Here is a 27,245-nt window from a genome sequence, read left to right as displayed (position 1 = left end):
TACTTCATACCAGTATGGTATATTCTGGCCCAGCGGGAGCATGGGGTGAATAATAGCATTGGTTGAATGCTTATTATCTGCTAGCACTGAGCTAAGCACTAAATATGCATTATCTCATTAATTGTATGATTTAGCCCAAGTGGTGCTGTTTTGCAACATGTTATTGGAACATGGGACCTAGTCATATGGTGACAAAGTATGTCATTTTAGGATGTACCAGCACCACAAGTTTACATTTGTAAACTTCTAGATTTGTTTCTGGAGAAGCTCTGCTTTTATCCTAGTTGCCTGTGTCCTTGAACCCTTCCATTCTCATCAGCACTCTCCCAAGTATTAGGGTGCAGTATCCAGAATCAGTGAAACTCTTTTTAATTTCTGTAGAAATGAAGGGCATATACCATGCTACCCATTTTACCCCTTGGAAGTTAGTTGGTTGTAGGCGATATTAGAAATGTGAAGCATCCATGAGAAAAAGTAGGAATTATCTCTCTCCTCTCTTTTCCCCCTATTTCCCCCCCATTTCCCCTACCATGTTTTACATATCAGTGAGTCTTAATCTTCTTTTAATCTAGTCAAGTAAAACGTTGCCATTTTCTGAACTTTTAGTCTTCCTAGTCTCATCAGCTCTCTGGGTCCCTCATAAGGCAGCTGGCTGAATAGGGACAAGAGTAGAAGCCCCTGGGGTGCGGGGTGCGGGGTGCCTGGGTGCGCAGTTGGTTGAGCATCCGACTCTTGATTTCGGCTCAGGTCATGATCTCAGGATTGCAAGAGAGCCCCACTTTGGGCTCTACACTTAGGGTGGAGTCTGCTTGAGATTCTCTCTCTCCCTCTCCCACCCCCATCCCCTGCCTCATGTTCTCTCTCTCAAATAAATAAATAAATTGTTTAAAAAAAAAAAGAGTAGAAGCCCCCCAATCCTTGCCACCTCTTGTGGGGATCTCTTATCTAGATTAACGAGATGACATTGACAGTATGCTGAAGAAGTCTTGAATGACTAGATTCAGACATCAAAGAGACAGTTACATAAACTCATTTTACCTTTCCCCTGATTTTCAGAACTTACCTGGGAAATTCATTTTGTTTGTTTGTTTTTTCACCTGGGAAATTTGTGCAAATGTTCATTATCAGTTATCTTTTCCTTTCTCTACCAATTTGGTCATCTCAATGTTCCACATATGGATAAAAAGTTCTAGCCTTACATTCCCACTCCTTATAATGTCCCAAACCAGTTCATCATCTTGCCCATCCAAACCTGGTTCTCTTCCTCTTCCAGTGTTCCTTGTTTCAGGACCTGGCACCACCATCTGTCCAATAAACAAGCTAGAATCCAGGGAGTCTTCCAACACTCCCTCTTTGACCTCTCCATCCTCTTCCAGCTTGTCAGTAAGTGACTTCTGAATATCTCTGGAATTCATCTGTTTTTCTGTGTCTCTGCCCCCACCCTGTTATCTGGGCTGCCATAATCTTTTGCCTGTTGCAGTAGTCTCCTCTCCGGCCACTGCAGCCATGCTCGTGCCCCCTGTAACCAGAGTGATCTTTCTGCAGCGGATTTGATCATGTCACGTTCATTTCTTCACCACACCTTGAAATACTCCAGTCATTTTCTTTTGCTGTTAGGACAAAGACAGATCTCCTTAACCTGATCAGCAAAGCCATCAGGGTCTAGCCATTGTTTACCCCCTCCATTCCATCTCACAGCACTGTCCCCTCCTCCCTCATTTTATCTGTAGGCTTGTTTTATTTCAGTGCTATCCTGGGCCTTTGCACAGACTTTGTTTGTTCTTCCCTTCCTCTTTGGCCCTTCCAATACTAAGTTGACACTTGAGTTTTTATAGCTTGTTCTCTCCCACAGCACATATTATAGTTACCACTTTACATCTTATGTGTTTGTTATGAAATCAGTCAGAGCAGCAGGGCCCTTTTGGTCTACTCATTCACTCATTCACTGAGCACTTCCATTGTTTCACATACTAGGCAAGGCACTTGTGATAAATCAGGGACCAAAATATACTCTTTTCATCCTTAAGATTAGTGGTAGTAACAGAAATGAATCTGATCAGTGTGAATAAATGTGAAATTGCAATTGTGATAAGTACTATGAATGTTAGTTACATGGTAGTATGAGAATGAAAATTTACCATACCCTAGTGCTTAGTTTACTGTTTGTAGGATGAATTGTCATAGAGCTTAGGGCTTGAAGGGCTTTCATTTTTGTTTTTTTATTTTAATTCCAGTATAGTTAAACAGTGTTATATTAGTTTCAGGTGTATAATACAGTTATTAAACAACTCTGTACATTGCTCAGGGCTCATCATGATAAATGTTCTCTTAATCCCCTTCATCTTTTTCACCCATCCCTCCACCCATCTGTGGGGCTCGATCCCAGGACTCTAGGATCATGACCCGAGCCGAAGGCACACGCTTAACGACTGAGCCACCCAGGCACCCAACAGTTGTTATTTCTTGTGTTTTTGATTTTAACCATTCTCACAGTTGCAAGGTGATAGCTCATTGTGTTTTTGATTTGCATTTCCCTGATGATTAATAATGTTGAGCATCTTTTGATGTGTCTGTTGGCCATCTGTATGTCTTCTTTGGAGAAATGTCTGTTCATGTCTTCTGCCCATTTTTTAATGGATTATTTCTGGTTTTTTGGTGTGTTGAGTTCTATAAGTTCTTTATATATTGTGGATACTAACCCTTTATCAGATATGTCATTTGCAAGTATATTCTCCCATGTTGTCTTTTTGTTTTGTTGATTGTTTCCTTCACTGTGCAGAAGCTTTTTATTTTGAGGTAGTCCCAGTAATTTATTTTTGCTTTTATTTCCCTTGCCTCAGGAGACATATCTAGAAAAATGTTGCTACAGCTGAGATCAGAGAAATTACTGCCCATGTTCTCTTCAAGGACTTTTATGGTTTCAGGTCTCACACTTAGGTCTTTAATCCATTTTATTTTGTGTATGGTGTAAGAGAGTGGTCCAGTTTCATTCTTTTGGTTGTAGCTGTCCAGTTTTCCCAACACCATTTGTGGAAGAGATTGAGGGGTTTTTTTGGGTTGCAAGGTTGATTGCTTTGTATTTGGCACCTTTCATATCTGGTTGGTAGGTTGATTGCTTTGTATTTGGTCTTTTTCTTCCAGTAAAAACTTAGCAGGCAATGTAAAGCTTTGAGCTGTAGGAATTTAGTTTTTTATATTATGTCGTTAATGTTATACTATATACTGTGTACACTTGCAAAAACATAAATTTTGTATCAGTCATATACCTTCAGTCGCAGACCTTACATGTGCAGGGAGAGAGCACAGTGCAGTGGAAAGACTGCTAAACTGAGAATCACTGCCAGTTTTCTTTGAGCTTCACTTTAGCTATCTGTACAACAAGAAAGTTTGGTAAGTTTTCATTATGGTTCCTGAAAGTCCTAAACTGCTGTGATTCTAATATAACTCTTTAGGATGGAGTTGCATATATACATATTTAAGGCTGCAGCCTCCAAAAACCTCTTGCAGTTGTTCCTTAAGCTATTTTTCCTTCTTCTCTATTCTTCTTCTGTTGAGTATTCTTTGAAATTATTGGAATGGAAGATCTCAGGAAACAGGAATTTGTGAGGAATGAAGATTGTTTTGTTAAATTTTGGGACCTGGAATAAATTAAATACTGGTGATATATATATATTGCTTTCTGCAAATTTCATCAACTCTTTTCCCAGCAACAAAAGCCAAGTCTTAAGAAATATTCTCTAACTTTTACATATTAGCTGTCATATTTATAGTATGTCATTATTCAGGAGCTTTGGTGCATTGAAACAAAAAGCATATCCTTAAATTCATGACAATGTAGTTGTACCACATATTTTTAAATAATTTCTTGTAGAAATAATTCTCATTTCCTGGCCATTAATGAGACTTTTAAGAATTAATAGCCTTTCACGTACTTGGTAATGAGTTCATTAACTATGCCAAACTCCTATGTAAAACCTTACTGCTGCTGTGAACTATGAAAAGACTAGCAGATTTGAAAAATTCTGTAGTGTCGAATGTTGCTTGTGTGTACACATTTCCCCAAATTAGTGTTTGAGAAATTATTTTTCAGTCTTCCTTTTTCCTCTTTCAGTAAAGTCATAAAACATCAGATTTTTTAAAAATGATAAAAACTATTTTGTAGGTTTTTAAAGAAAGCAAATGAGACATTTAAAAGCACTGAAAATTATGACTTTATGTAAAAAAAAATTAACAAGGAGGTTCGGGTTACAAGAGCTAACTATTTTGCTTATAAAACATTTTCAGTATTGTCTTTTTATATCACACACAGTAATTCCTTTTGTACATTTAGTGTATTTTATAAATCATTTAAAGCTGTTAGCATTTTATTATTCTGTGCATTTTCTTTTATAACATGATTGGGCAGCTAGCCAGGTGACACCATTCTCTGCAATTCAAGTTTTGTTAATATGTGAGATATTAATTACATCAGCATGGACTACGTATGCTGTGTGGTAGTCTTTTGTCTCAGAAACAATGAACATACAGTTTTGTTAAGATTCTTGTTTCCCAGGCTTGCTAAAAAAGGCCACAAGACAAATAACTGAAGGCCAATATCGCTTTTTGAAGCACACTTTTGTTTTTATTTTATGTAAATCTGCATAATTGAAAATGAAACATTAAAAAGTATATTGGTAAAATGTAATGGTTAATTTTTATGTTGTTTTATCTAAGAAAAAAGTGCAAGTGATAAAACGGCAACATATCAGAACCTTTATATTATAAAGTCCAGATTATGTAATCGTGAGCTGCATATTTCAAAAGCCTGATTTCTGAGCCACTATTGATCATATATTGAATTCTTATTAAAGGTCTTCAGATATTTAACAGAAAGTAGAGTCTTTGCTACATTTTTCAAGAAGCTATACAGTAAAAAAATAAACCAAAAACAGTAGTATAAATGTCAGCTAAATTAATATAGCCCCCCCAAAAAATGCTGTAGCATTGTTAATAAAAATCATCTTGTCCCCTTTAACTACTTTTAATGAAATTCCCAGTTGTAAAGTCTAAGTCCTCAAAATTTGAATCCTGACTAGATAAATCCGTATCTCATTTATAAAGACAACTTATAAATAGCGTTTTAACATTTTATTTGGGAAGTTTTCAATCATAAAGATACGTTGAAAGTGTAGTACAACTAACATCCATATATCCTTTGCTTAGATTCAGTAATTGTTAATGTTTTGTTACATTTGCTTTACATTTGTGTGTGTGATTTTTGTTTTTAATCAAGGCGTAAGAAAATAAGCTGTGGGTGTCATGAGCAGTTCTCCATAATAACAATACCATTATGACACCATGAAAATGAATAAGTTCATAATGCCCCAGTGCAGATCCCCACGTTTATCTCAGAAAGTGTCTTTTTATTAAAAAGTATTTTTCTTCAATTGAGAAAAAGATCAAGACTAACTGGCATGCTATGGGGGCAATCTAGAATTGGGAATAATCTTATATTTTAAGAATACTCTACTTTGTATAGAATCAATCTCTTTACATAGGATTTTCAGATACTGTCTCATTTGCTCCTCATGAGAACTCTGTGTTAAACAGTCAGTATCTTAATTTTACTACTGAAGAAACACATTTCGAGAGGTTAAGCAATTTATTTGCTGAGCTGCAAGTTATTAAGTAACAGCACCAAGACTTCCTCGTCTAACTCTTTTTACTCTTTTTATTATACATAGCATTTGAGACACTACTGTCCTACAGCTTCGTGGTAGTGTTAGTGAGTGCCTCAGAATCATAGTTTCAGATTTGGAAGGCATCTTAGACATCATTAGTGTTTCTCAAAGGGGGTGCTGTTGGCATTTTGGGTGGAACAGGTCTTTATTGTATGAAACTTTACCTTGGATTGCATGAAGTTTAGCACAGCCTCCCTCCAAGGACCTTCTTAACTATTGTGACAACAGAACTGTCCCTACACTTTCTCAAATGCACTGGAGGGGAGCACAATTACCCTGGATTGAGAACCATTTATTATGCTCAACGTAACTAGCCATCAGGGAAATACAAATCAAAACCACGATGAGATTCCACCTTACACCAGTTAGAACGGCAAAAATTAACAAAACAGGAAACAACAAATGTTGGCAAGGATGTGAAGAAAGAGGAACCCTCTTACACTGTTGGGGGAATGCAAGCTGGTGCAGCCACTCTGGAAAACAGTATGGAGGTTCCTCAAGATGTTAAAAATAGAGCTACCCTATGATCCAGCAATTGCACTACTAGGTATTTACCCCAAAGATAAAGATGCAGTGAAAAGAAGGGGCACATGCACCCCAGTGTTGATAGCAGCAATGTCCCCAATAGCCAAACTGTGAAAGGAGCTAAGATATCCTTCAACAGATGAATGGATAAAGAAGATGTGGTACATATATATACAATGGAATTATTATTCAGCCATCAGAAAGGATGAATACCCACCATTTGCATCGATATGGATGGAACTGGAGGGGTTTATGCTAAGTGAAATAAATCAATTGGAGAAAGACAATTATATGGTTTCACTCATATGTGGAACATAAGGAGGACCATAGGGGAAGGGAGGGAAAACTGAAGGGGGAGAAATCAGAGAGGGAGACAAACCATGAAAGACTCTGGACTCCAGGAAACAAACTGAGGGTTTCAGAGGGGAGAGGGTGGGGAGATGGGGTAACAGGGTGATGGGTATTAAGGAGGGCATGTGTTGTGATGAGCACTGGGTGTTACAACTAATGAATCATTGAACACTATATCAAAAACAAATGATGTGCTATACAGTGGGTAACTGAACATAATAAAAAAAAGAACCATTTATTAGTATAACTACCTTGTTTCAAAGAAAGGAAAAAGAGAACCTTTATTCGGCACTTACTGTATGATAGGTATCGTGGTAAATGACTCATGTAACTTAGTCCTTCCATCAACTCTTTGCTCTAAGTATTATCTTCATTTTACAGATGAAGAAAGTGTCATTACTTATATAACTTGCCCAAGTTTACACAGAAGGTAAGTAAGTATTGGAGCCAGGATTCAACACAGATCTGTGTAGTGCCAGCTACAACATGAGCCTCCCCATCCCCCCCCTGTGTAGACCTGACCCAGTAGAACAACTCTTAAATTCCGGTAATTTCTACGTTTCTCCTTTCAGTACCTTTGTAAAGAATAATCAATGAGAAAAAGATTTTGGAAAATCTTTTGAAAGTATTTGTGGGTCATAGTTTTTAAATCTAATGAATCCCTGAGTTGAATGCTCCATTTTAAATTTAACTCAAATATAATTTTCAAAATGTCACTGTAGTTGTTACCTGTTGTCATGAAGTTGTTACATTGTGAATGTACTTAATGCCACAGAGCTAACTGTATGCTTCAAAATGGCTAAAATGGTAACTTTTGTGTTTATGTATATTTTACCACAATAAAAAATTCTTAATGTTACTAATCCACTTGAAAACTTTGAAATATTTAAAATTCAGATTCAAAACTTCATTGAAACCATTCTACTCATTTTGGGTGTTTCACAGCACTTTTATAGTGACCCCTTTGTTGAGGATACATTATTTTTTATCTGCCTTATGATTTACAGGCCTTATTCAGTACTACACCAGGGCTTTGATTTTTAAGACAGAACAAAACAAAAGAATTCTAACTCTGAGTTGATTATATGACTGAAACAATGAATATATTTGAGAGTTTTGCTTTGAAAGTGCTATTTTCTTTCTCTTTAAAGTGACCATGAATCAGACTGAACATAATCTGACCGTGTCCCAGGTTCCATATCCACAAACGTGGCACGTGTTTTATGCTGACAAGTATACATGCAAAAATGACAATGAGAATTCTCAGGCGGAAGAGATCCCATTTGAAATGATGTTACTAAACCCAGATGCTGAAGGGAATCCATTTGATCATTTTAGTGCTGGAGAATCTGGTAAGAATATATACTTAAATAGATGTCCTAAATATAGAAAAAACTTGTGCACAAATATCTTCATGTTATGTTTTTTGAATATTAAAAATGAAAAACAACTTGTGTCCAACAGTATGCAGATGGTAAGTGAATCCTCTTACAGCATTTTAATAATAGCCGTACTATTAAGTTAGAAAAGCAGAACACTAAATTTTTATATTTTACGATTTCAAGTATGTTAAAAAATGCAGAGAATTAAGCAGAAAGAAGTACAAAAATATTAGTAGATTGTTTCTATATTTTGGGGAGTAGAATTATAGATTTTTAGTTTTCTCTATGCATTCTAAACATTTTTGTGGGTTTTATGATAACCTAGCATTATTTTTATAAACAGAAAAATGCTAATAAATTGAGCAATCTAAATTGGAAAATCAGGTTTTTTTTTAAAGATTTATTTGACAGAGAGATAACGAGAGCAGGAACACAAGCAGGGGGAGTGGGAGTGGGAGAAAGGAAAATCAATTTTTTTAAAAATTTTTTTATTGTTACGTTAATCACCATACATTACATCATTAGTTTTTGATGTAGTATTCCATGATTCATTGTTTGTGCATAACACCCAGTGCTCCACGCAGAATGTGCCCTCTTTAATACCCATCACCAGGCTAACCCATCCCCCACCCCCGCAGAACCCTCAGTTTGTTTTTCAGAGTCCATCGTCTCTAATGGTTTGTCTCACCCTCCAACTTACTCCCCTTCATTCTTCCCCTCCTGCTATCTTCTTCTTCTTTTTTTTTTCTTAACATATATTGCATTATTTGTTTCAGAAGTACAGATCTGTGATTCAACAGTCTTGTACAATTCACAGCGCTCACCATAGCACATACCCTCCCCAGGAAAATCAATTTTTAAGTGAGATGGAAACTTCACTATTTTGTATGGCTGTCCTTTCACCAAGTTGTTTAAAGAGATTAGGGATTGTCTTCATGGGAGCTTGCAACCATTTTAGGAATGATCAAAGTTTATAATGTTTTCCAAAATCTGTTTTACTCCCATAAAATATTTCATCAAAATTTTAGGGTTGGCTGCGTATTGCCCTACAGAAGTAAGATTCATAGCCCAAACAGAAATGAACGACTTCTTGTGATTAATGGTAAACATGCTATACCAGTATTATAGCAGATTTGTAAATTGACATGTCAGAATGGAGACTAAGATTGTAGGATGTCTATCAAAGAAGAGGACTAGGAGTTTGCTTCTTAATGAGTTCATTACCCATCTGGAAGAATCAGTCTGCTTAGAAATTTAATCCCATTAAATCTCATTGGCTATCAAGGTGAGTGGGTGCAGGTAGAAAGAAATTGAGGCTACATTAGATGCAACCGATTGTTTAATTCAAAGTGTAAATTGCCACAGCTAGAAATGTAACTCAAGGGGCATGTGTTATGGACAGTAGGTCACCAGTAACTTAATGTATGAAGAGATAAATATTTTTTAATATCTTCTAGTCTGAAAAAAATATTTACATAGCAACAGAATGGAGAGCCAAACATTTTTAAATAGTTAAATTTAAAAGTTCTTTCTGTGAAGGAAATGACAGAAGGGTAAGCTACTTGAGTTACTTTTGAATGCAAGCGAATTTAAAGGTTAAATTTTACCTAACAGTACTTTGGATCAGTATGGATCATTATTGGAAGTCAATTCAGGGGCACCTGGGTGGCTCAGTTGGTTAAGTGGCTACCTTTTGCTCGGGTCGTGATCCCAGGGTCCTGGGATCGAGCCCCACATTGGGCTCCTTGCTCAGCGGGGAGCCTGCTTCTCCCTCAGCCTGCCGCTCCCCCCCTGCTTGTGCTTGCTCCCCACCCCGCTGTGTCAAATAAATAAATAAAATCTTTAAAAAAAAAAATTAAGTCAATTCAGTCCTACCATTTCTTTTATCTTTATTTATTATTATTATTACTATTATTTTAGAGGGGGGAGGGAGAGGCAGAGGGAGAATCCCAAGCAGGCTCCAAGCCCCCAGCACAGAGCCCAGCATGGGGCTCAATCCCACGACCCTGAGATCATAACCTGAGCTAAATCAAGAGTCAGATGCTTAACCGACTGAGCCACCCAGGGGCCCCATTTTTTTAATCTTTATAAAAGATGTTGACATTTATTTTCTGTAGTTTGGAAAGGCATCAGTGAAACCCAGGTCTAACTGATAGCTTTGGATGGACAGGTGGATTAAATTGCTTGTAAGTTCCCTTTTATCCGTAAGTCTTTATTATTTCATATGACAGTTATTTTTAGGACTGGTAAAGGCTCAACAGGAAGTAATACTCTGCTGCATTCACTGTATGTGCAAACACTACAGCCTATAGTGCAGTTGGTCCAAAAGCCCTTTCCCTTCTTGCCTTCCTGGCAATTTGCCTATAGCTCAAGAGGTTGTTTTATTTATTTTGTGGACCCATGAGACTCTACTAGATCCTGATACACTTTTTTTTGCTTCCTTATCCAGGCTCCCATTTTTGGTCACTTTCCTCGTTCCCGATTAGACATCTGAACATAGACTGTAGGCCATAGAGTGATCACATCTGTGGCCTGTACCACCCTTGGGCCACTGAATGTCAGCCATACTTGCCCAGGCTCACCCTGAACCTTGCCCACGTCTTCCAGTGTTTTTTCCAGCATCCTGAATTATGGTTAGCTTTTTCTTTAGGGTTCACAGGAACCATTCTAATTCAGCTCTTAATCCGGACTCCTTCTGACCTACCTTCTCCAAGACTGATTTTGATTTGATGCTTATGTTTATGTTTAAAATCTGTCTTATACTAGAATGGAGAAAGTTACATGGTCATGTCACCAATAATATTTAAATGAGGGACAGAGCCTCCTACAGTATGTATTTTCATTAAGCATGATTCTGTGCAAGGCTAATCTGTGGGGATTGATTATTTACAAGTGCCAGACATACTCAGAAGTATTCAGTTGTTAAAGGCTGGCTTAATTCCTAGGGATCACATCATTTTATTGTTTAAGGTATGTGAAACCCTTAAAATATGATTAATTCTACATTGCCATGACATATGATTAGTTCTACATCAAAGGCTAAATCAGTGGCCCACAACCCATCACTGTGCATCTGGAGAGCTTTAAAAAAAATACAAATGTCCACCCCCTGAGACTCAGATGGATTTGGTTTTGGAGTGAAAGCCAGGCAACTGTGGTTTGTCGAAGCTCCAAGTTGATTCTAATGTGCGGAACCAGTGATCTGAAAGTCCATATCCCAGGTGCCTGGGTGGCTCAGTTGGTTGAGCATCTGCCTTCAGCTCAGGTCATAATCCCAGGTTCTGGGATCAAGTCCCACATTGGGCTCCCTGCTCAGCGGGGAGTCTACTTCTCCTTCTCCCTCTGCTCTTCCCCCCCTCTCGTGATCTCTCCCACTCTCTCTCTCAAATAAATGAATAAAATCTTAAAAAAAAGTCCATATCCCACATTGCTTTGTTATATTGGTTTTACAGTAGAGCCTTGAGAGGGATTCTTCCTATTCTGTAGCCTCAGGTATGGAATTTCTTTCCAGGGAATAATCCCCAGTTAGTTTATTTTAGAAACTTTTGCTTATTTGTCTAATTTTCTGCCCTGAGTAGGGAAAATTGATTTGCTATGGTTTTTACTGATAATTGGCTATTAAGCTGTATGTTTAAGGAGTTTGAATTAGAATAACCTGGTGCAGATAGCTGCAATTAATGTTACATGTTATTCTGGTTAGATTTTATAATTTGTTTTCTTTGAAACAAATTATGTATTTTGTATCTGTCAGACTTTGGTTAATCTCATATTTTACAGATTGGTCTAGGTTTAAAAAAAACACTAAGGCAAGGATGATGCCACTTGACAAAATACTACATGGGAATATTATGTTTTAAGGTAGAATAAAGTAAAACTGCTTCTTAAAAAAATTAGAATCTTCATTGACTATATTTGTGCTCTTGTTAGAGACCAAAACAAGTACTCAGAATCCCGAAAGTTAAAGCATTATCATCTAAAGTAGGCTGGTTTTCATCGGAATAATATTGTAATATTATTCTTTGTCACATCTGCTATCTCACTGTTTTTAAGATTCCAGATATTAGCTCTGGTAACATGTTGGAATGCTTTTGATTTAAAGTACTATAAAACTTTCATGCAAGCGGTATAAACTAAGGAAATTAGATTCTTACTTAACAAGAATTTCTGAGGCTTCTTCACAGTGGTTTATTCAGCATCTCTGTACCCTCCTATCTTCTGACTGTCAGCTTTGTCGTTAGGCTAGCTCCTTCACGTTCAAGGGCAACTGCAGTTCACTTTGTGAGCTTCACATCCAGATAATGACAATATTCAGTATCTCTTTTTTGAGAGCAAGGAAACCTTTCTCAGAAGCCCCTCGTCAGGTTTCACTGGCCAGAGCTAGGTCACGTGCCCTTGCTCTGCAACATCATAAGACAAATGTAAGTGAAGGTGTCGGGAAGAGATGAGGGTAGATTAATATGTCAGAGTACAGGGTTAGGCTTACCTCTTATTGGCAGGGGTGTTGGAATTGCTGTGGTCAGTTGAGGCTAATCAGGATATATCTTGAAACACTGCGGGTCACGTGCACGTTGGGGTAGGCAGGAGTGTTCCACCCAGTGACTCTCCCCTTTTCTTACCCTCTTTTCTCCCATCTCCCATCATGTAGCTGGAACTGTTTTTTGAAGCTGTCCTGTAAGTTTTCTTCCTGCTGAATATTGCCAGTGCTTCTTCACATTAAGCTTGCCTTAAAATCTACACATTTCCTTATAACATATACGTTTGCTGCCTGTTGCATGCTCATTTGACAGTATTTTTTTCTTTTGTATATAGGTGAGCATTAATATTTAGTACCCACCTGTCTTATAATTAGAATTTAATTTCACAGTGAACAAATATAGATTGTTTTCTTGTGAAGGATGGTGACAGAATAAAGTTGATCACTGAGGAGAAAAAAACAGACTGCTTTTTTCTAGAGGGGATTTATTTAAGAGAACTGCATGCAGAATCAGCATTTTATCTTTAGACTATCTTGTGGACAGGGTCAAGATAAGAATAATGAATGAATATTAAGTATAGGACACAAATGCCCTGAGCTAGTTCAAGTTATTTAATATATCATTTGAATGAAAAAAAATTTGTTGCTTATAATGTTAACTTTAATGGAAGGTACATTTAATACTGAATAATCCTGTTTTGTGCTACTGACACAGGTCTTCTTTTCACAAGTACCTTCCTCCTATATTATTCTGATTACTCAGTAAATAGTCTGAGGATTTTCTTTTCGTCATGGATTTGTAACCTGATGGAGTCTGAAACTTTATCTTGTAATGGATACTCTGTAAAGTATTTTAAGTAAATAAAACAAAAGAATGCCATATTTAATTCTTTATACTAAGAAGGAAAAATAAAAACTAAGATTCAAAAGACCGGACCACATAAAGAATTTTACTGACTCACAATGATGATACGTTTAGCGTATTTTCTGTCTTGTTCTATTACTATAACAATCCCAGGCTTATCGTCCCATTATTTCTAAAGCTGGAATACTTTCTATGTAAGGAGTTTAAAAAGAGATTATGCCTTTTCAGTTATTTGATCTTCTCTTCCTGAAGTCTAAACATGCTTTTTCACCTGGATGAGAGAAGTAACTAGTGACATTTATGTATGTAGAGCAGGAGAGACACCCAGTGGCTGAAATACTACTCTCTTTTTTTTTTTCCTCCTAACCATTCCAAAAACATGATTGAGATTGAAGTGTTTAATGACTGTTTTTCCTACTGTTTGCATCTTCTGGATTGCTTTTTCAAGATTAATACGCCTATCTCTGCCTGTTGATTGGAGCTTACCTCACACGGGAAACTGGAGCAGATTCAGCACTCACGATTGGATGGGAGTGATCGCAGTTCAGACTGTTCATCCACAGATTGAGCAGAGGCAGCCCCCTTCATGGCCACCGGCACTATACCTCCGGTGTTATGTAGATACAATATAAAATCCTAATATTAGGGACTAGCTTTAGATGTAACCAAGTTGGTGTAAGTAAGCTATTCAACTCAAAGCTAGACCTCTAGTTTATGATAAAAATTTTCTGAAATTTCTGAAAAATGAAGACACAGTCAAAAGATTCCAGGTACTGCAGCAAAAGGGGGTGTTCGTGTTGTGGATGCATGGACACTGCACTAGAAAGCTGTTAGTAGGAACTAGAAGCTGCTTAATGAGTGGCACCATTTTTAATACAAAGTCTGCTTGTTTACTTTGTCCTTGTCTTTACCAACCAACTCCCTTTGCTTATTCGAAATTTCTGCTCACTCAAAATATTTATTTCACTGTGGCCTGATCTGATGTCTTTGGTCTGTCCCAACATCAGCTCCTTTCAACTTCAGTTTCTATTGCCTAATTCTTTCCATGTTTTGTGGTTTCATTTCCTGAGAGAATATGGTTAGCCTGACTTATCTTTGAGACCCAAATTACTCTGGTGGCCAGTGGCTAGTCTTCAGATTGGTGGCCGTTTGGTCAGGTCAGGTCTTAGCTTTAGTCAACTGTGGAATGGAGTCTCATGGTCTCCATAGGATTTCCTCTTTGACAAGAGCTGAAGACAGTTGACTTCAGAAGGGGACTCTGGTCACAACAGGTATTTTGAAACTGTCTAGCTGGAAATGTAGGGTAATGGTACATTCCAGAGCTGTGCTTTTGCATCAGAATCACCTGATGGGCTTATTAAAATACAGCTTGCTGCTCCCCTCTCCCCGAATTTCTAATACAGTAGAGCTGGGATAAGGCCCAAGAACGTGCATTTCTGTTTCTAACAAGTTCCCTTCAGATGCTGCTGGCCCAGGGATCGCACTTTGAGAACCATCGTCAGGGTGTATTTAACTATTGTTGATGAAATCTGTTCCTAAATTTCATACTAAAGTCATCCACTTTGGATGCAAAAAGTATGTCTAACTGAATGCTAAAATCCTTGTTTTAATTTATTGTTTTTTAACAAAACTGCTCCTACGGTTAGTCTTCTGGCTTATCCCCTGACCATGATGCTTTTTTATAGATTGACTTTATCTACATTAGTTTAATCTGCCTTCTTATATTTAAATCTTTATCCCAAAGTAAAAAATTGTTCACATTTTAACAATTTCCCTTTTTTCCATACAAAAGGGAATGCTATGACTCCAATTAAAAAAGCAAGTTCTAGAAGTATATTGAAGGAAGATTTGAAAGCAACCCCACGCTATCACTGGCTTTGTTGTACTGAAGCAAACTCCTTTCTTCTCTTCACAGGGTTACATGAGTTCTTTTTCCTCCTAGTCCTGGTGTACTTTGTGCTTGCTTGCATTTATGCTCAGTCATTGTGGCAGGCTATCAAGAAGGGAGGGCCCATGCACGTGATCCTAAAGGTTCTGACAGCTGCACTGCTGCTACAGGCCGGCTCAGCGTTAGCTAATTATATTCATTTCTCCAGGTAACTCGAAACCACTAAAACTGTGTTCACCATTGCGTCTAATTAATCCTAATTAGTTCGCCAAAATTATGCTGGCTTTGATTATGAACCATCTTCGTGCATTTGTAATTTACACTAATACTCTTCTCTTCAATTCCTCAGTTACTCCAAAGATGGAATAGGGATACCTTTTATGGGAAGTTTGGCAGAATGTGAGTATCCTTCTGAGATGTGTTTTTTGAAACCTAAACTTGCTCTCTGCTTCTGGCTTGTTTTCCTTTTTTTGTAAATTATTTTCGTCATGATACAATTTTTCTATCCAGGGTTGGTTAGAATTCAGCCCAACTGTAAAGAGGGTTACAGATTTAGTTCCCATCTGTCCCGTTTAGTTTCTTCTTGATAATAGGTAAAATGTGTAGTTCTTCATTGTTTTTGGAGCTTACTTATATGCATTCCCTCAGTTTATCTCAGGAAAAACTCAGTGATGTGGAGATGTTTATCCCTAGTTTGCACATAAAGCATCGGGGCTCTTTGACAGGAAGCTCATTTCCAAATGTCAGCAGCTGTTGCGCGGTAGAGACCAAACTCAGACCCAAGTTTTCTGATCCCAAAGCTGAAGGTGGTTTTCCTGTTTTCATCCCTTTTTTGACTTTTTCTTTTTCTGCCGCAGAGCCAGAGAATATACCTATAATTGAATTGACCTCACAGCTTCTTTCCTTTATTTAAATGAAGAACTTTGATGAAGTAATTTTTCAACTAAGCGTGATGGGAAAAATGTTTAAAAGTTCCCATAATCTGTAATGCCATTTTCAGTCCCAGAAAAGTAGTCAAGATTTGCTCTAAGAAAGCAAATTCTGAATATGAGACCATTCCGGGATTTACTTTTTAAAATATTTCCATAATTCTCTTTTAGTCTCATCTCTCTTTATTTAATAGGGTAGCTCATGGTAATCTCTGTAATGATCTCAGGACCCATCTGTCCTCATCTTGCTGCCTATTTTAAGATTTTAAACCTTCTAGAACCTTTCTTTTCCTCCTGAAGAGGATGTGTACTGGTCACCTCTTGGACACAAACGCGAGTTGCTTCTCCTTTTTGAACAGTATTGAGAGCACTGGTTTCTCCTGCTCTTGTCTCTTAGGTGACTCAGGTTGTTTAATAGAACCATAGTATTTTAAAGCCGAACAGAACCTGAGAAATAATTTAGCTTATGCCTTTTGAGAGGCAAAGCGCACAGAAGCCCATCAGTGGAAGCTACTACTAAAATCAAGGACTTTTGAATTTTTGTGAGTGTCTGCTGCATACAAAATAGTGTTTTAGGTTGTCTGGCATCTTCACTGTAGGTTAAAAAGCAAAAGTGTTTGTTTTTTTTTAATTAAACTACAGTAAATGCTAAATTTTGGTGTTCTGACAACAGGTTTGATAAGTTAAATGATTAAAACGTCAAGATTTTTAATAAAATCACACAGTGCGATTTTTGTGTGTCCTGTATATTTTGTCTACAGTTAGGTATTTTTCAGTGACAGCAGATAATCAGTGTCCTATCTACCTATGCTTACAGTTACAGTATTCTGTCAATATGTGTCTTACTTAGTATACAAAGAATTGAGCCAGAACAGAGGGGTTCCATGCCCCCAGCTATTTGGTTTGCTAATTAGCAACTTATGCAGGACTATTCCTTTGGCTGACTTCTTTAAATAACTGAATATGTATTTGTAGATGTTTAATAAAAGTAATTGGCATCACAGTCATTTACAATCTGTGATGAAAGAAAACTGCTTGATCTGAAAGGCCATGACATTTTGTACCATTCAAATGTAGTAACAGTTTATTATCAGAATTTACTCTTACAAATATGTGAGCATAAATGTCGAGTATCCAGTTTTAATTTGCATGGCAGAGTAGAGGGAAAATGGTCAAAATATATCTGGAAAAGTGTATCATTAATAGGTTTTCAGCTTGTAACTTTTTAATATATTATAGTACAGCTAGTTGCACCTCTTTTTGCAAGAATATCTTTATATAAAAGAAGTAAAAGTTGTAGACGTCAAAGGTATGGCTGGCAATTTGAAGAAAGTTTCACTTTGTTAAATTCTGATCACGTTTATTCCAAAATCCTCATCAAAATACCCTATGAGAAAGTGATCATCTTTTTTAAGTCAATAAATACGAGTTTCCAAAATAAAAATGCATGGCACTTGGAGTATTTATGGATTGTTGTTTTCTCCAAGTCTGGAACTTGGATGGGTGGTCTTGTTGCCTCCGTTTTTGAAAGCAGCAGGCTTCCCCTGCAGTGTCAGTGATGGCCACCTGGTGGCGTGTCACACTAATGCACGGACCATTTCGTTCGTCTTCGGGACTCTAGCACTAAAGCCAACATCATTGAATGTTACGGTAGCCATGTGTTTTATTGTCATGCTATTTCTTAATAGTTTTAGAAAATAAGTTCACATTATATAGTTCAACCATCAAAAAATAATTAACAGCCTGGAAATGAAGGCACTAGTATTCTCCACATTGCAGAAATTACATTTAAAATGTGTTTATTTTTAATAAGCAGTCTGTTATAGAGAACAGCATTATGTAGTTAGAAAAGCTAAGAAAAATGGGAAACAGAGATTTAAAGTTGGTCTTAATAAAGATATATGGATATAGAGAGAGTATTGCCAGTGTTCTATTTTTCAGAAATGTTTACAAACTTAATGGCAAAATTTTAATTTTTAGAGCTCTACTTGAATATCTCTTATTATTGAATTACTGAATTTTATCGACTTCTCTTTGAAAATGCTTATCTTTTTGTGTTTAAAAGTATAATTATATTCTCAATGCAAAAAGGACCAAATCCTTTGTAATATGAAAACTTGGTTGACTTTGGTTTTCATTTCCCATTAGTTTTTGACATTGCTTCCCAAATTCAAATGTTATACCTGCTTCTGAGTCTATGCATGGGTTGGACGATAGTCAGAATGAAGAAGTCTCAAAGCAGACCTCTCCAGTGGGATTCTACTCCTGCATCCACTGGCATTGCTGTATTCATTGTGATAACACAGGTGAGTATTGATACTCAGTGTTTGTACTTTACAATACGCAGAAATGCAAACTTGAACAAACCTCATTTCAGAAGTGAAACTTGGGACTCATGAGGAATTTGTCATTTTGAAGTATGAATTTAAAGAGTGATAGATCTGGGGTGCCTGAGTGCCTCAGTTGGTTAAGTGGCTGCCTGCCTTCGGCTCAGGTCATGATCCCAGGGTTGTGGGATCGAGCCCCCTGTCAGGCTCCCTGCTCGGCGGAGAGTCTGCTTCTTCCTCCCCCTCTGCCTCACTCTCAGCCTACTTGTGCTCTCTATCTCTCTGTCAAATAAATAAATAAAATCTTAAAATAAAAAGTGATAGATCAAATAACCTGTAATCTTCCAAGTGCTAGTATATGTAGATTGCAGAATTTAGTTATAATTTACTTGAACTTGAGCTTTCACAATCAGCTTATTTAAAAATATGCAGAATGCTTAATATTAGGATAGATTCTTATTTCCTACTTAATAGCTTTCTTTTATATTTTCTAACACATAGTAAGAACTCAACACTTTAAATGAGTGAATCAGTGAATTTGAGATTCATCCAGGGGCAAGGATTTTTTTTTTTTTAGGTCCAGTTCTGTTACTTTATACGTGAAAGAATTCAAATGAATATCTGAGATTAATGAAAAAGCAAAATACAGAATGAGAAAGAATGGGATCTAGTTTTTGAAAAATCCAAAATCAAATTTAATCTTTTAGAAAATTTAGTTCTCTTAGCTTTTTTTTATTTGTTTTCTTCTATTCTAGGATCTCCATATGCCTATGTGCAATGGATTTTATAAAAATTATTAAGGAAAGTATAAACAAAAATTTATACTGAGTTTGTGACCATCATTAGCTGTAGATGAAAATGAAATATAGGGCGCCTGGGTGGCTCAGTTGGTTAAGCGACTGCCTTCGGCTCAGGTCATGATCCTGGAGTCCCGCGATCAAGTCCCGCATCGGGCTCCCTGCTCAGCAGGGAGTCTGCTTCTCCCTCTAACCCTCCCTCCTCTCATGTGCTCTCTCTCTCTCTCATTCTCTCTCTCAAATAAATAAATAAAATCTTTAAAAAAAAAATGAAATATATATCTGGGCTCTACAAAGGACATTATAAGGTGAAAAATTCATTAATGAAGTATAAGTCCTGTGCTTTATTCATCTTTATACTCATTGTATGTATTTAGTGTAGTAGGTGCTGAGTGAAATAGGTGTATTGAATTTCACGATTGAGTTAGAAAGAGACCATATCACAGGTGGTGATACTGAGTTAGGAAATAATGCCTTTCTAAGGCATTAGAACAAAGGGCTAATGACAACTGAATTAGAAGTGATTAAAATAAGGGCAAGATTCTACCGACTTGATGTTTTTGATCCAGGGCTTATGGAGAGTAGTGTTAATATTGGGTTAAATTCTCATTTCTCAATAAATAGCTTTTTTTAAAATTGAATTTTCATGATTTCATTGTAATTTTGACCCATTATCATAGACAAATAAGAACTCAGAACTGAGATGAGGACACTAATCTAGAGTTTATGTAAGCATCTGGGAAGAATATGTTTGACAAGGCCCTGGTCCTCAGCAACCACCCAGACAAGGTGCACGCAACTACATAAATACCTGCGTATTTTCCACAGGTCACATTTTATATACACATCTGAAAATGTGGAGTTTGAGTCTGTAAAAAATGTGAATCATGGGAAGTGATAGGGTTTTTATTGGCTTTATTGGGGTATAATTAAGTAGAAATTGTACATATTAAGATATACAGCTTGATGTTTTGGTGTATGTATACATTGTGAAGTGATTGTTCACCAAAATCAGGCTAGTTAACATATCCATCACCTCACATAGATACCAGGAGATAGTAGTTGTACAATAGCACGTCCTTACTGCAAAAGTTAAGTTTAAAGATAGAGGTTAAGGAATCGTAAGGGTATAATAATTTGGGGGGGGCGGGGTGAAGAAGTAGCCCTTCAGTAATGGAGAGCAAATATTTAGCCTAAGAAGGAAACACACGTGTCCAGGATGACAGAGGAGTTCAGCTGTCGAGCATGGTAGTAGGAGTAAGACCAGGATGGAAGATTTGAGAGTGAGAAGAGGAAGGGGTTGCTGACAAACCCCATAAAGCCTAAGAATTGGATTTAATGACTGAGGTTTGATCTGAATTCTTTGGAAGCCACTAAAGACCATTCTGAAGGCTGAGTTGGCAGATGAAGGAAACACATGGCTACTGACGTGTGATGGCAAAAACATTATGGTAATTTGTGATTGACGTTTGGTAAAGATGGAAAGAAAGTGTTTCCATTGAATAGCAATAAACAGAACAGCTAATGAGGAATTGCTGAGCTTTTTACTTTAATGGTAACAATATGGGGAAAGGAAGTCAACAAACAAAAGGATGAGTAACTGCTGGTTATTCATAAATAACCTGGTTGCTTATAGTGAATATTAAAAATATACTCTTCTTTAGGGCACCTGGATGGTTCAGTCAATTAAGGGTCTGACTCTTGATTTTGGCTCAGGTCATGCTCTCAGGGTCCTGGGTTTGAGCTCCCTGTCTGGCTCCACACTGGGTGTGGAACCTGCTTGGGGTTTCTCTCCCTCTCCCTCTGCTCCTCCCCACTGCTTGTGCATGTGCAAGTACTCATTTTCTCTCTCTCTCTCTCACACTCAAAAAGAAATACACACACACACACACACACACACACACACACACACAGTTCCCTTTACCCTGGGGAGTGACATCTGAAATCAACAATTCTGACTTGTTCACTTCTGGATTACAGAAGATACTGAGATATTTCAGAGTTATACTGAGATAATGGGCTTGAATACGTTGATTCCTAATATGGTGCTGAAGGAAGAGAGATTTAGAAGAAAGTTCAGGTTTCTTCTCTTAGTATTTTCAACTTATTTTCATCCTTAGAGATAAGTCTTACTTGAATTGTGGTCTCAATTGCACTTTTTATCTTTTGTATGCGGTCTTATTTGATAAAAATCCCTTTTTTCTAGCTTAGGGTATCAGGGAGGAAAAGTCTATGCCTGATGCCTGTGCTTTATTAGTCAACAACCTTTATAGTCTGGTAAATCTTAGAACCTCTTAGGAATGTTTAGATACTCTTTAAGGGGATGTTTGAAAAGAGTTGACAAAGTGTGTATGAGTAGACAGGATTTTTTTTCTCTAAATGTAATATTTTATTTTGCAGAGTATTTTACTACTTTGGGAACAGTTTGAAGATACCAGTCCTCACAACTACCATTCACATCACAACTTAGCAGGGATCTTGCTAATCATTTTAAGGATTTGCCTAGCATTGTCATTAGGCTGTGGACTCTACCAGATCATCACAGTGGAGAGAAGCACGCTAAAAAGGGAGTTTTACATCACGTTTGCCAAAGTATGGGTTTGTGGTAGAAAATGGCTTCTTCTGATTATCAAGTTTGTTCTGCTGTGCTAATGTTGGTTAAGCTTTTATGATGTACTGGAGCACTAAGATATGCCCTTTATGTGCTTTAACTCATTTAATCTTGACAACCTATGAGATGTAGATGATATCCCATTTTACAGAACCTGTGGAATAGTAGTTTCCATGTAATCTTAAGTCAGTTTAGCCTGGATCATAATTTCTTTATCAATAGGAATTTCACATTTTTTTTCCTATAGTATCAGAGTTTTTAAAAAATTAAATTAGAAAACAGTTTACATTTCTCAGAAAACACTTACTAATTATGAACTGTTACCGTCAGAGTTATGCAGTGTTTTCTAACCATGAAGAGCTCTCTTTAGCATAAGCAGATGAAGCAGGAGGCTGAGGACATACTATGTTTCAGCCATTTCACTACCTCCGTGTGAGGTCACATTGACTTTATTCCTCCTTTCTATGTCCTTCTTACACAAGTGGGATCTCAAAGCAAATTTGACTTTTTTTTTCTTAACCCATTTAACAAAAGAAAAGATGAGGAGAGAAGTCGGGGTAGTAACACTGCAGGAGCCTACTTCCCTAGAAGGTTCTATTTTTCTGTCATATTGAGAGAATCCATACACCTTCATCCTGGCACCTCAGAACAGCATTCAGATAAGCTGTTCATCAGCATCCCCCCCACCCGAGTGCGCAGTGCTCCACATTCCAAGGCAGCTGTGGAAGGAGGGCCAGATTCCTTATTCCCATTGTTCAGCATTTTAAAGCTGCTCCTGCAGCCCCGGGAACCCACTTCAGCTTTCTGAGTACCAAACAGGCAAGAAAATGCCACTTTGCTTTTGAATTTTTCACAGGGATGGGAGTGCTTTTTGTTTGGAAAGATAATATGTATTTAAGATGTTTTCAAACTACATTTCCTCTTTTGTTCTGTGTTTAAAACTGGTCCAAACTTTTTTCTTGAACTTAAGAAAATTATTTTTATGTTTTAATTTAACTTTTTAAATGGGTTCAAACATCTGAAAGTATTTAAAAAGAAGCAAAAGTATTTTTTACTTCTCTCCCATCTACTCAGTTATTATCTCCTCATATAATCACTGCCATTAATTCCTAACTTATCTTTCTAGAGAATTTTAAATATTCCTGTGTATTTCCTTCCATATTTACACAAACAGTAGCAGTGCTAAACACATTTTTTTTTTTACATCTTGTTTTTTCCCTTATCTTCAATGTACTGAGCATCTCAACAACTATTTATTAACTTGTTCTTTTACCTCAAATTTAATTTTGGAAAAGAAAATACATGACCATTCTTGGAGAAATAGAAAAGAGATGCTTGACGAGTATAATGCTAAAACGTTTCCCATTCTTACTTGCCTAGTTCCACTCATATACTAACCTGCAGACAGGCCACCACTATTAGTCAGTGTTTTGGGTATTCTTACAGAATTTCTTTGTGTATCTCTACATGCAAATACGATTATACATTCTTATTTTTTTTCTTTTTATAGGAATATTACACACTTGTACCTTTTCTCAATTTTTGATATTACTTATATTAATGTATTTTCATGTTTAAAGATGTAATATATACACTGTAGTATATTAAAATGTGAGATTTACAAATGCAAAATTTAAAATCCGCATTTGATTAGAAACAAAATATTATCATAGCAATAGCAAATTTATTTTTACATTTTGTTAGATAGAACTTCTAAAGACCAATTGAGGTCAGTCAGGACCTCCTAAATAGGTTAGTAATGTTTTTTATCTGGCACATTCTGGAAATAAACATACAGCTGTACTCACTTGACTTACTTGTCATTTGTTTCAGGGCTGTATCTTGTGGTTTTTATGCCATCCAGGTCTTGCATGTATTTCTGTCATTTTTAGTGACTACCAAAGAGATAAGGTAAGTAATATACATGATCACAGTAGTTTTTTGTTGTCTTTATTGAGAAATTATTAAAGTAGAAAAGCCTTATTTATCCACTGATCAGGTTTTCTGAATTCTTTAAAACAAAACTTTGAAGCAGAATAATTGAACTGGTGAGTATATAAGTAAGAACTTTAAATTATAAAAGAAAAATGTTTAATTTTAGTTAATTAAAAAAGGATGAAAATCACTTTCATTATTTCAGCCTATTTCATAATACTGTTTTATAAATTAGACAATTCATAATCCATCTTTGTTAAGAACAATTGATTCAATTTTTGTACGACACAGTGGTTACAAGTCAAGACAGATTTATGAAAAATCAGTCTAGCCGCTTTACCAGAGTGCTGACTGGAGCGCCACACTTGAGGGGCCACGTGGGATGGTGTTGAGCCCCGCCTTCTCAGGTCACTGGCGCTGTCATTTTGGCACGCTCTGCCAGCCACCTCTTACAAGCCACGCCGTGTGGGCTTGAACGCGCAGGGGGCTCTTGGACCTGAGGTGTCTGCAAAGGGTAAACAGAGAGGAAGGTAGTCTACAAAACTAAAGCAACTTGAGAATTTTTGAAAGGGCTTTTAGAATACTCTTCAGGATTCAGGTGGGGCCTGCCTTCCTCCTCTTACCAGATTAGCCAGGAACCGGATTTTTCTTACCGCTTTCTGTAGCGTGTGCACCTGAGGAGAGAATGGTTTAGCAAACTGAATGTGTCTTATTTTGGAGTCTGTAAACTTAACTCTTCAATAAATTTTGCCTTTGAACAATTACAGTTCTGAACATTAGTCATATTTTCCTATTGAAAATTTCTTTGATAAAATGTACCCACGGTAAAGATAGAGGAGAGAGCAGGGTACCTACGTATGTTTTGTGTGTAAATGGGAAGTATATAGGCTCCTGATAAATTGAATATAATTTGTCTGTGTTTGCATGCAGTAAAAGCATTCCCTTTCTCTTCTTTTCAGGTTATTACAATAGGTGTTATCCTTTGCCAGTCTGTTTCCATGGTTATTCTGTACAGACTCTTTCTGTCCCACAGTCTATACTGGGAAGTTTCTTCACTTTCTTCAGTAACACTACCACTGACCATATCATCTGGACACAAAAGTCGGCCTCACTTCTGATACTTTGATTTTCTTTAAAGGAAAAGTGAATTGATTTAAGAGTGCAATAAGGATCCAAATACAGTGACTTTTTTTTTTCATACTTTTCGTATGAAAAATTGAACAAAGAAGGCAGAGCATGTTATTTATATAACTGCATTTAAGCAGTATCAAACTGAAAAAAGGTAATAAATGAAATGTTTTGAAATATGCTTAATAAACTTTCAAAAAGTGTGTTATAAGGTGACTTATGCAATTTCTCTGGAAATTAAGATGAAAAAGAATTATATGATATTTTGGTAAGAGATTCACCACTTGTAATGCCTCATCTTATATCAATAGTTAACTCAGGTTTGATAGTCCTATAAAAAGTAATCAGTTAAATGATTACTTGCTTACATATCTAAACTAAGTCCAATTACGATATCAGTGTAATACACTGATTAAAAACTGCTTCTTTTTATGCTTTAAGGAAAATGCATTTCATACTGGAGTTTAAAGGAATTGAAAATGAAACTACTTCAGAATGTGAATATAAAATATATTTATAGCTAAATAAGTTTTTGTTTATTTATGTGTGGGGTTCTTCTCCATTTTTTTTCGATCACTTTTGGCTCTAGTTCAGGTTCTGGCTTGATTAGCAAAGGGTTTTTGACAGATAGTTTATGAAAAATAAAGCTTAGATACATTACACTGGTTGTTCCTTATGAAGAGATTTAAAATCTGAGCACTTAGGTGAAGGGACAAGCAGGGTTACGTGTTTAAAAAGAAAGAAGAAAAACGTACTATATGATATGGTACTAAAATTTTAATCCTGATATAATTCATTTCTCTTACATTGAATCCCCAATCATAATTAAGCTGTATACACAGATTAAATTAACAGAAGCATTTCACGTAAATGTTGGTTTCAGTCCTCAACTATCCATGAATTCCTGCCCAAGGATACTTAATCAGGATTAAATTTTCTATGAATAATTGAAAAACAAAATACTCACTGGATTTGTTATAATCCGTGTTGGCACTGGATTCTAAGTAGTTGCCATCTTGAATCCTTTGTAATAAAGCCGTATTTTTTTGTGTGTGCGTTGCCCCAGTATTGAGTATGCTAGCGACAAAATACTCTATCAAGTGCCTGTTTAAGGAATTGCTAAGTGGTTGTCAATACCTGCTGTATAAAATGAGTATTCCCATTAGTAGTCACTGATTGGAAATTACTCTGTGTGTCATGCTGTTCAGGCCTTTTCATTTTTACATCTGGCTTATTTTTTTTTTAATATCTTTTATCTACTTCCAAAGGTATTACATTTTTAAGCAAGAAATGGTGTGCTGATCTGGTAATTAAAGGTTTTAATTAAATAGTTAAAATAACACAGCATAACTTTAAAGTACCTGTGGCTTCATCTTTGTTCTTACCTTACACCTAGTCTCATTGAAACAGTATTCTGTTTCATTTTAAAGGCAAAGTATATATGTTCATGAGTGACAGAGTGACAGAGGTGACAGAGGTCAGCCTGCTCATTAAATCATCCTTTAACGGTTCTTTGTAAGTTATTTAATAAATGAGGGCTACAGGTTACCTCTAGGAAGTCTGAGGTATATTTTAGGTTTACATGATCTGTTGTGTGATCGTGACCCTTCCTTTTAACCACATCTCACTCATAACCCCAGGTACTGTCTGTTGTGTTCAACTGAGGTACAGTGAATTAAGCAGAATAAAAAAGGGGAACCCTTTTCATAAATTTTATGAACTTGGCACCAGTAGAAATAGGGAACAATTTTTCTGTTACCTTACACAAAGAATGTAAAAACTGTAGTCCAAATACATGAAATGTGTTACTGCGCTTGCGTATATGAAACTCTAACAGGTCTTTTTTTTTACTTTATTATTTTTTAATTTATGGTTGAATTTGTTGATAATTTATTTTGTTATTCAAGAGCCATTGTTAAATGAAGGAGAATAGTTGTTAATAATGTATAAGACATCACTAATAAATTTAGTAATCAGAGCTGAAAATTTATAGTCCGTAAGTCATAGCACAGCATCCATTCTTCTCTTGCTGAATGTTTGCGTCTAGCTCTGTCAGCACAGAGCCTGGAAGGGTAAGCATATACTGCAAACTCTCATTAAAGATCAAAACTTTCCTACTTTTCTTTCTGTCAGATCATGCTTTTTTTAAATCTATTTTTACATTTTTTCTTAAGATGAATGGTTGTGTGCAGAGCTCTTTTTCTTCAGAAGCATTTTGTTTCTTTTCTTAGGAAGGGGTAGAAGATATTTACTTTTATTGACACATGTAATAATATTAGCTCCTACTTCACTGAATGTCTGTTGTGCGTCAGG

The 27,245-nt window shown here is 36.5% G+C and overlaps 1 protein-coding gene across 2 annotated transcripts in view; it reads left to right on the top strand.

Annotated features, from left to right (window-relative positions):
* Positions 1-26,916, top strand: part of GPR180 (G protein-coupled receptor 180) — a 30,315-nt gene extending 3,399 nt beyond the window's left edge. Inside the window, exons 3-9 of one of the 2 annotated variants that reach the window (XM_027590533.2) lie at positions 7,748-7,948; positions 15,233-15,413; positions 15,555-15,604; positions 18,283-18,440; positions 21,659-21,850; positions 23,703-23,780; positions 24,764-26,916. In XM_027590533.2, the coding sequence (XP_027446334.1) occupies positions 7,748-7,948; positions 15,233-15,413; positions 15,555-15,604; positions 18,283-18,440; positions 21,659-21,850; positions 23,703-23,780; positions 24,764-24,922 (1,019 nt within the window). In that variant the 3' untranslated portion in view covers positions 24,923-26,916. The remainder of the gene's footprint in view (positions 1-7,747; positions 7,949-15,232; positions 15,414-15,554; positions 15,605-18,282; positions 18,441-21,658; positions 21,851-23,702; positions 23,781-24,763) is intronic. The other variant, XM_027590534.1, reaches the window with a different exon arrangement.
* Positions 26,917-27,245: the final 329 nt, after the last annotated feature.

This window comes from Zalophus californianus, chromosome 3 (assembly GCF_009762305.2).
Source record: "Zalophus californianus isolate mZalCal1 chromosome 3, mZalCal1.pri.v2, whole genome shotgun sequence".
Taxonomy (NCBI): Eukaryota; Metazoa; Chordata; class Mammalia; order Carnivora; family Otariidae; genus Zalophus; species Zalophus californianus.
Note: the sequence above shows the minus strand (reverse complement) of the source record. Positions and strands in the feature narration are given on the sequence as shown.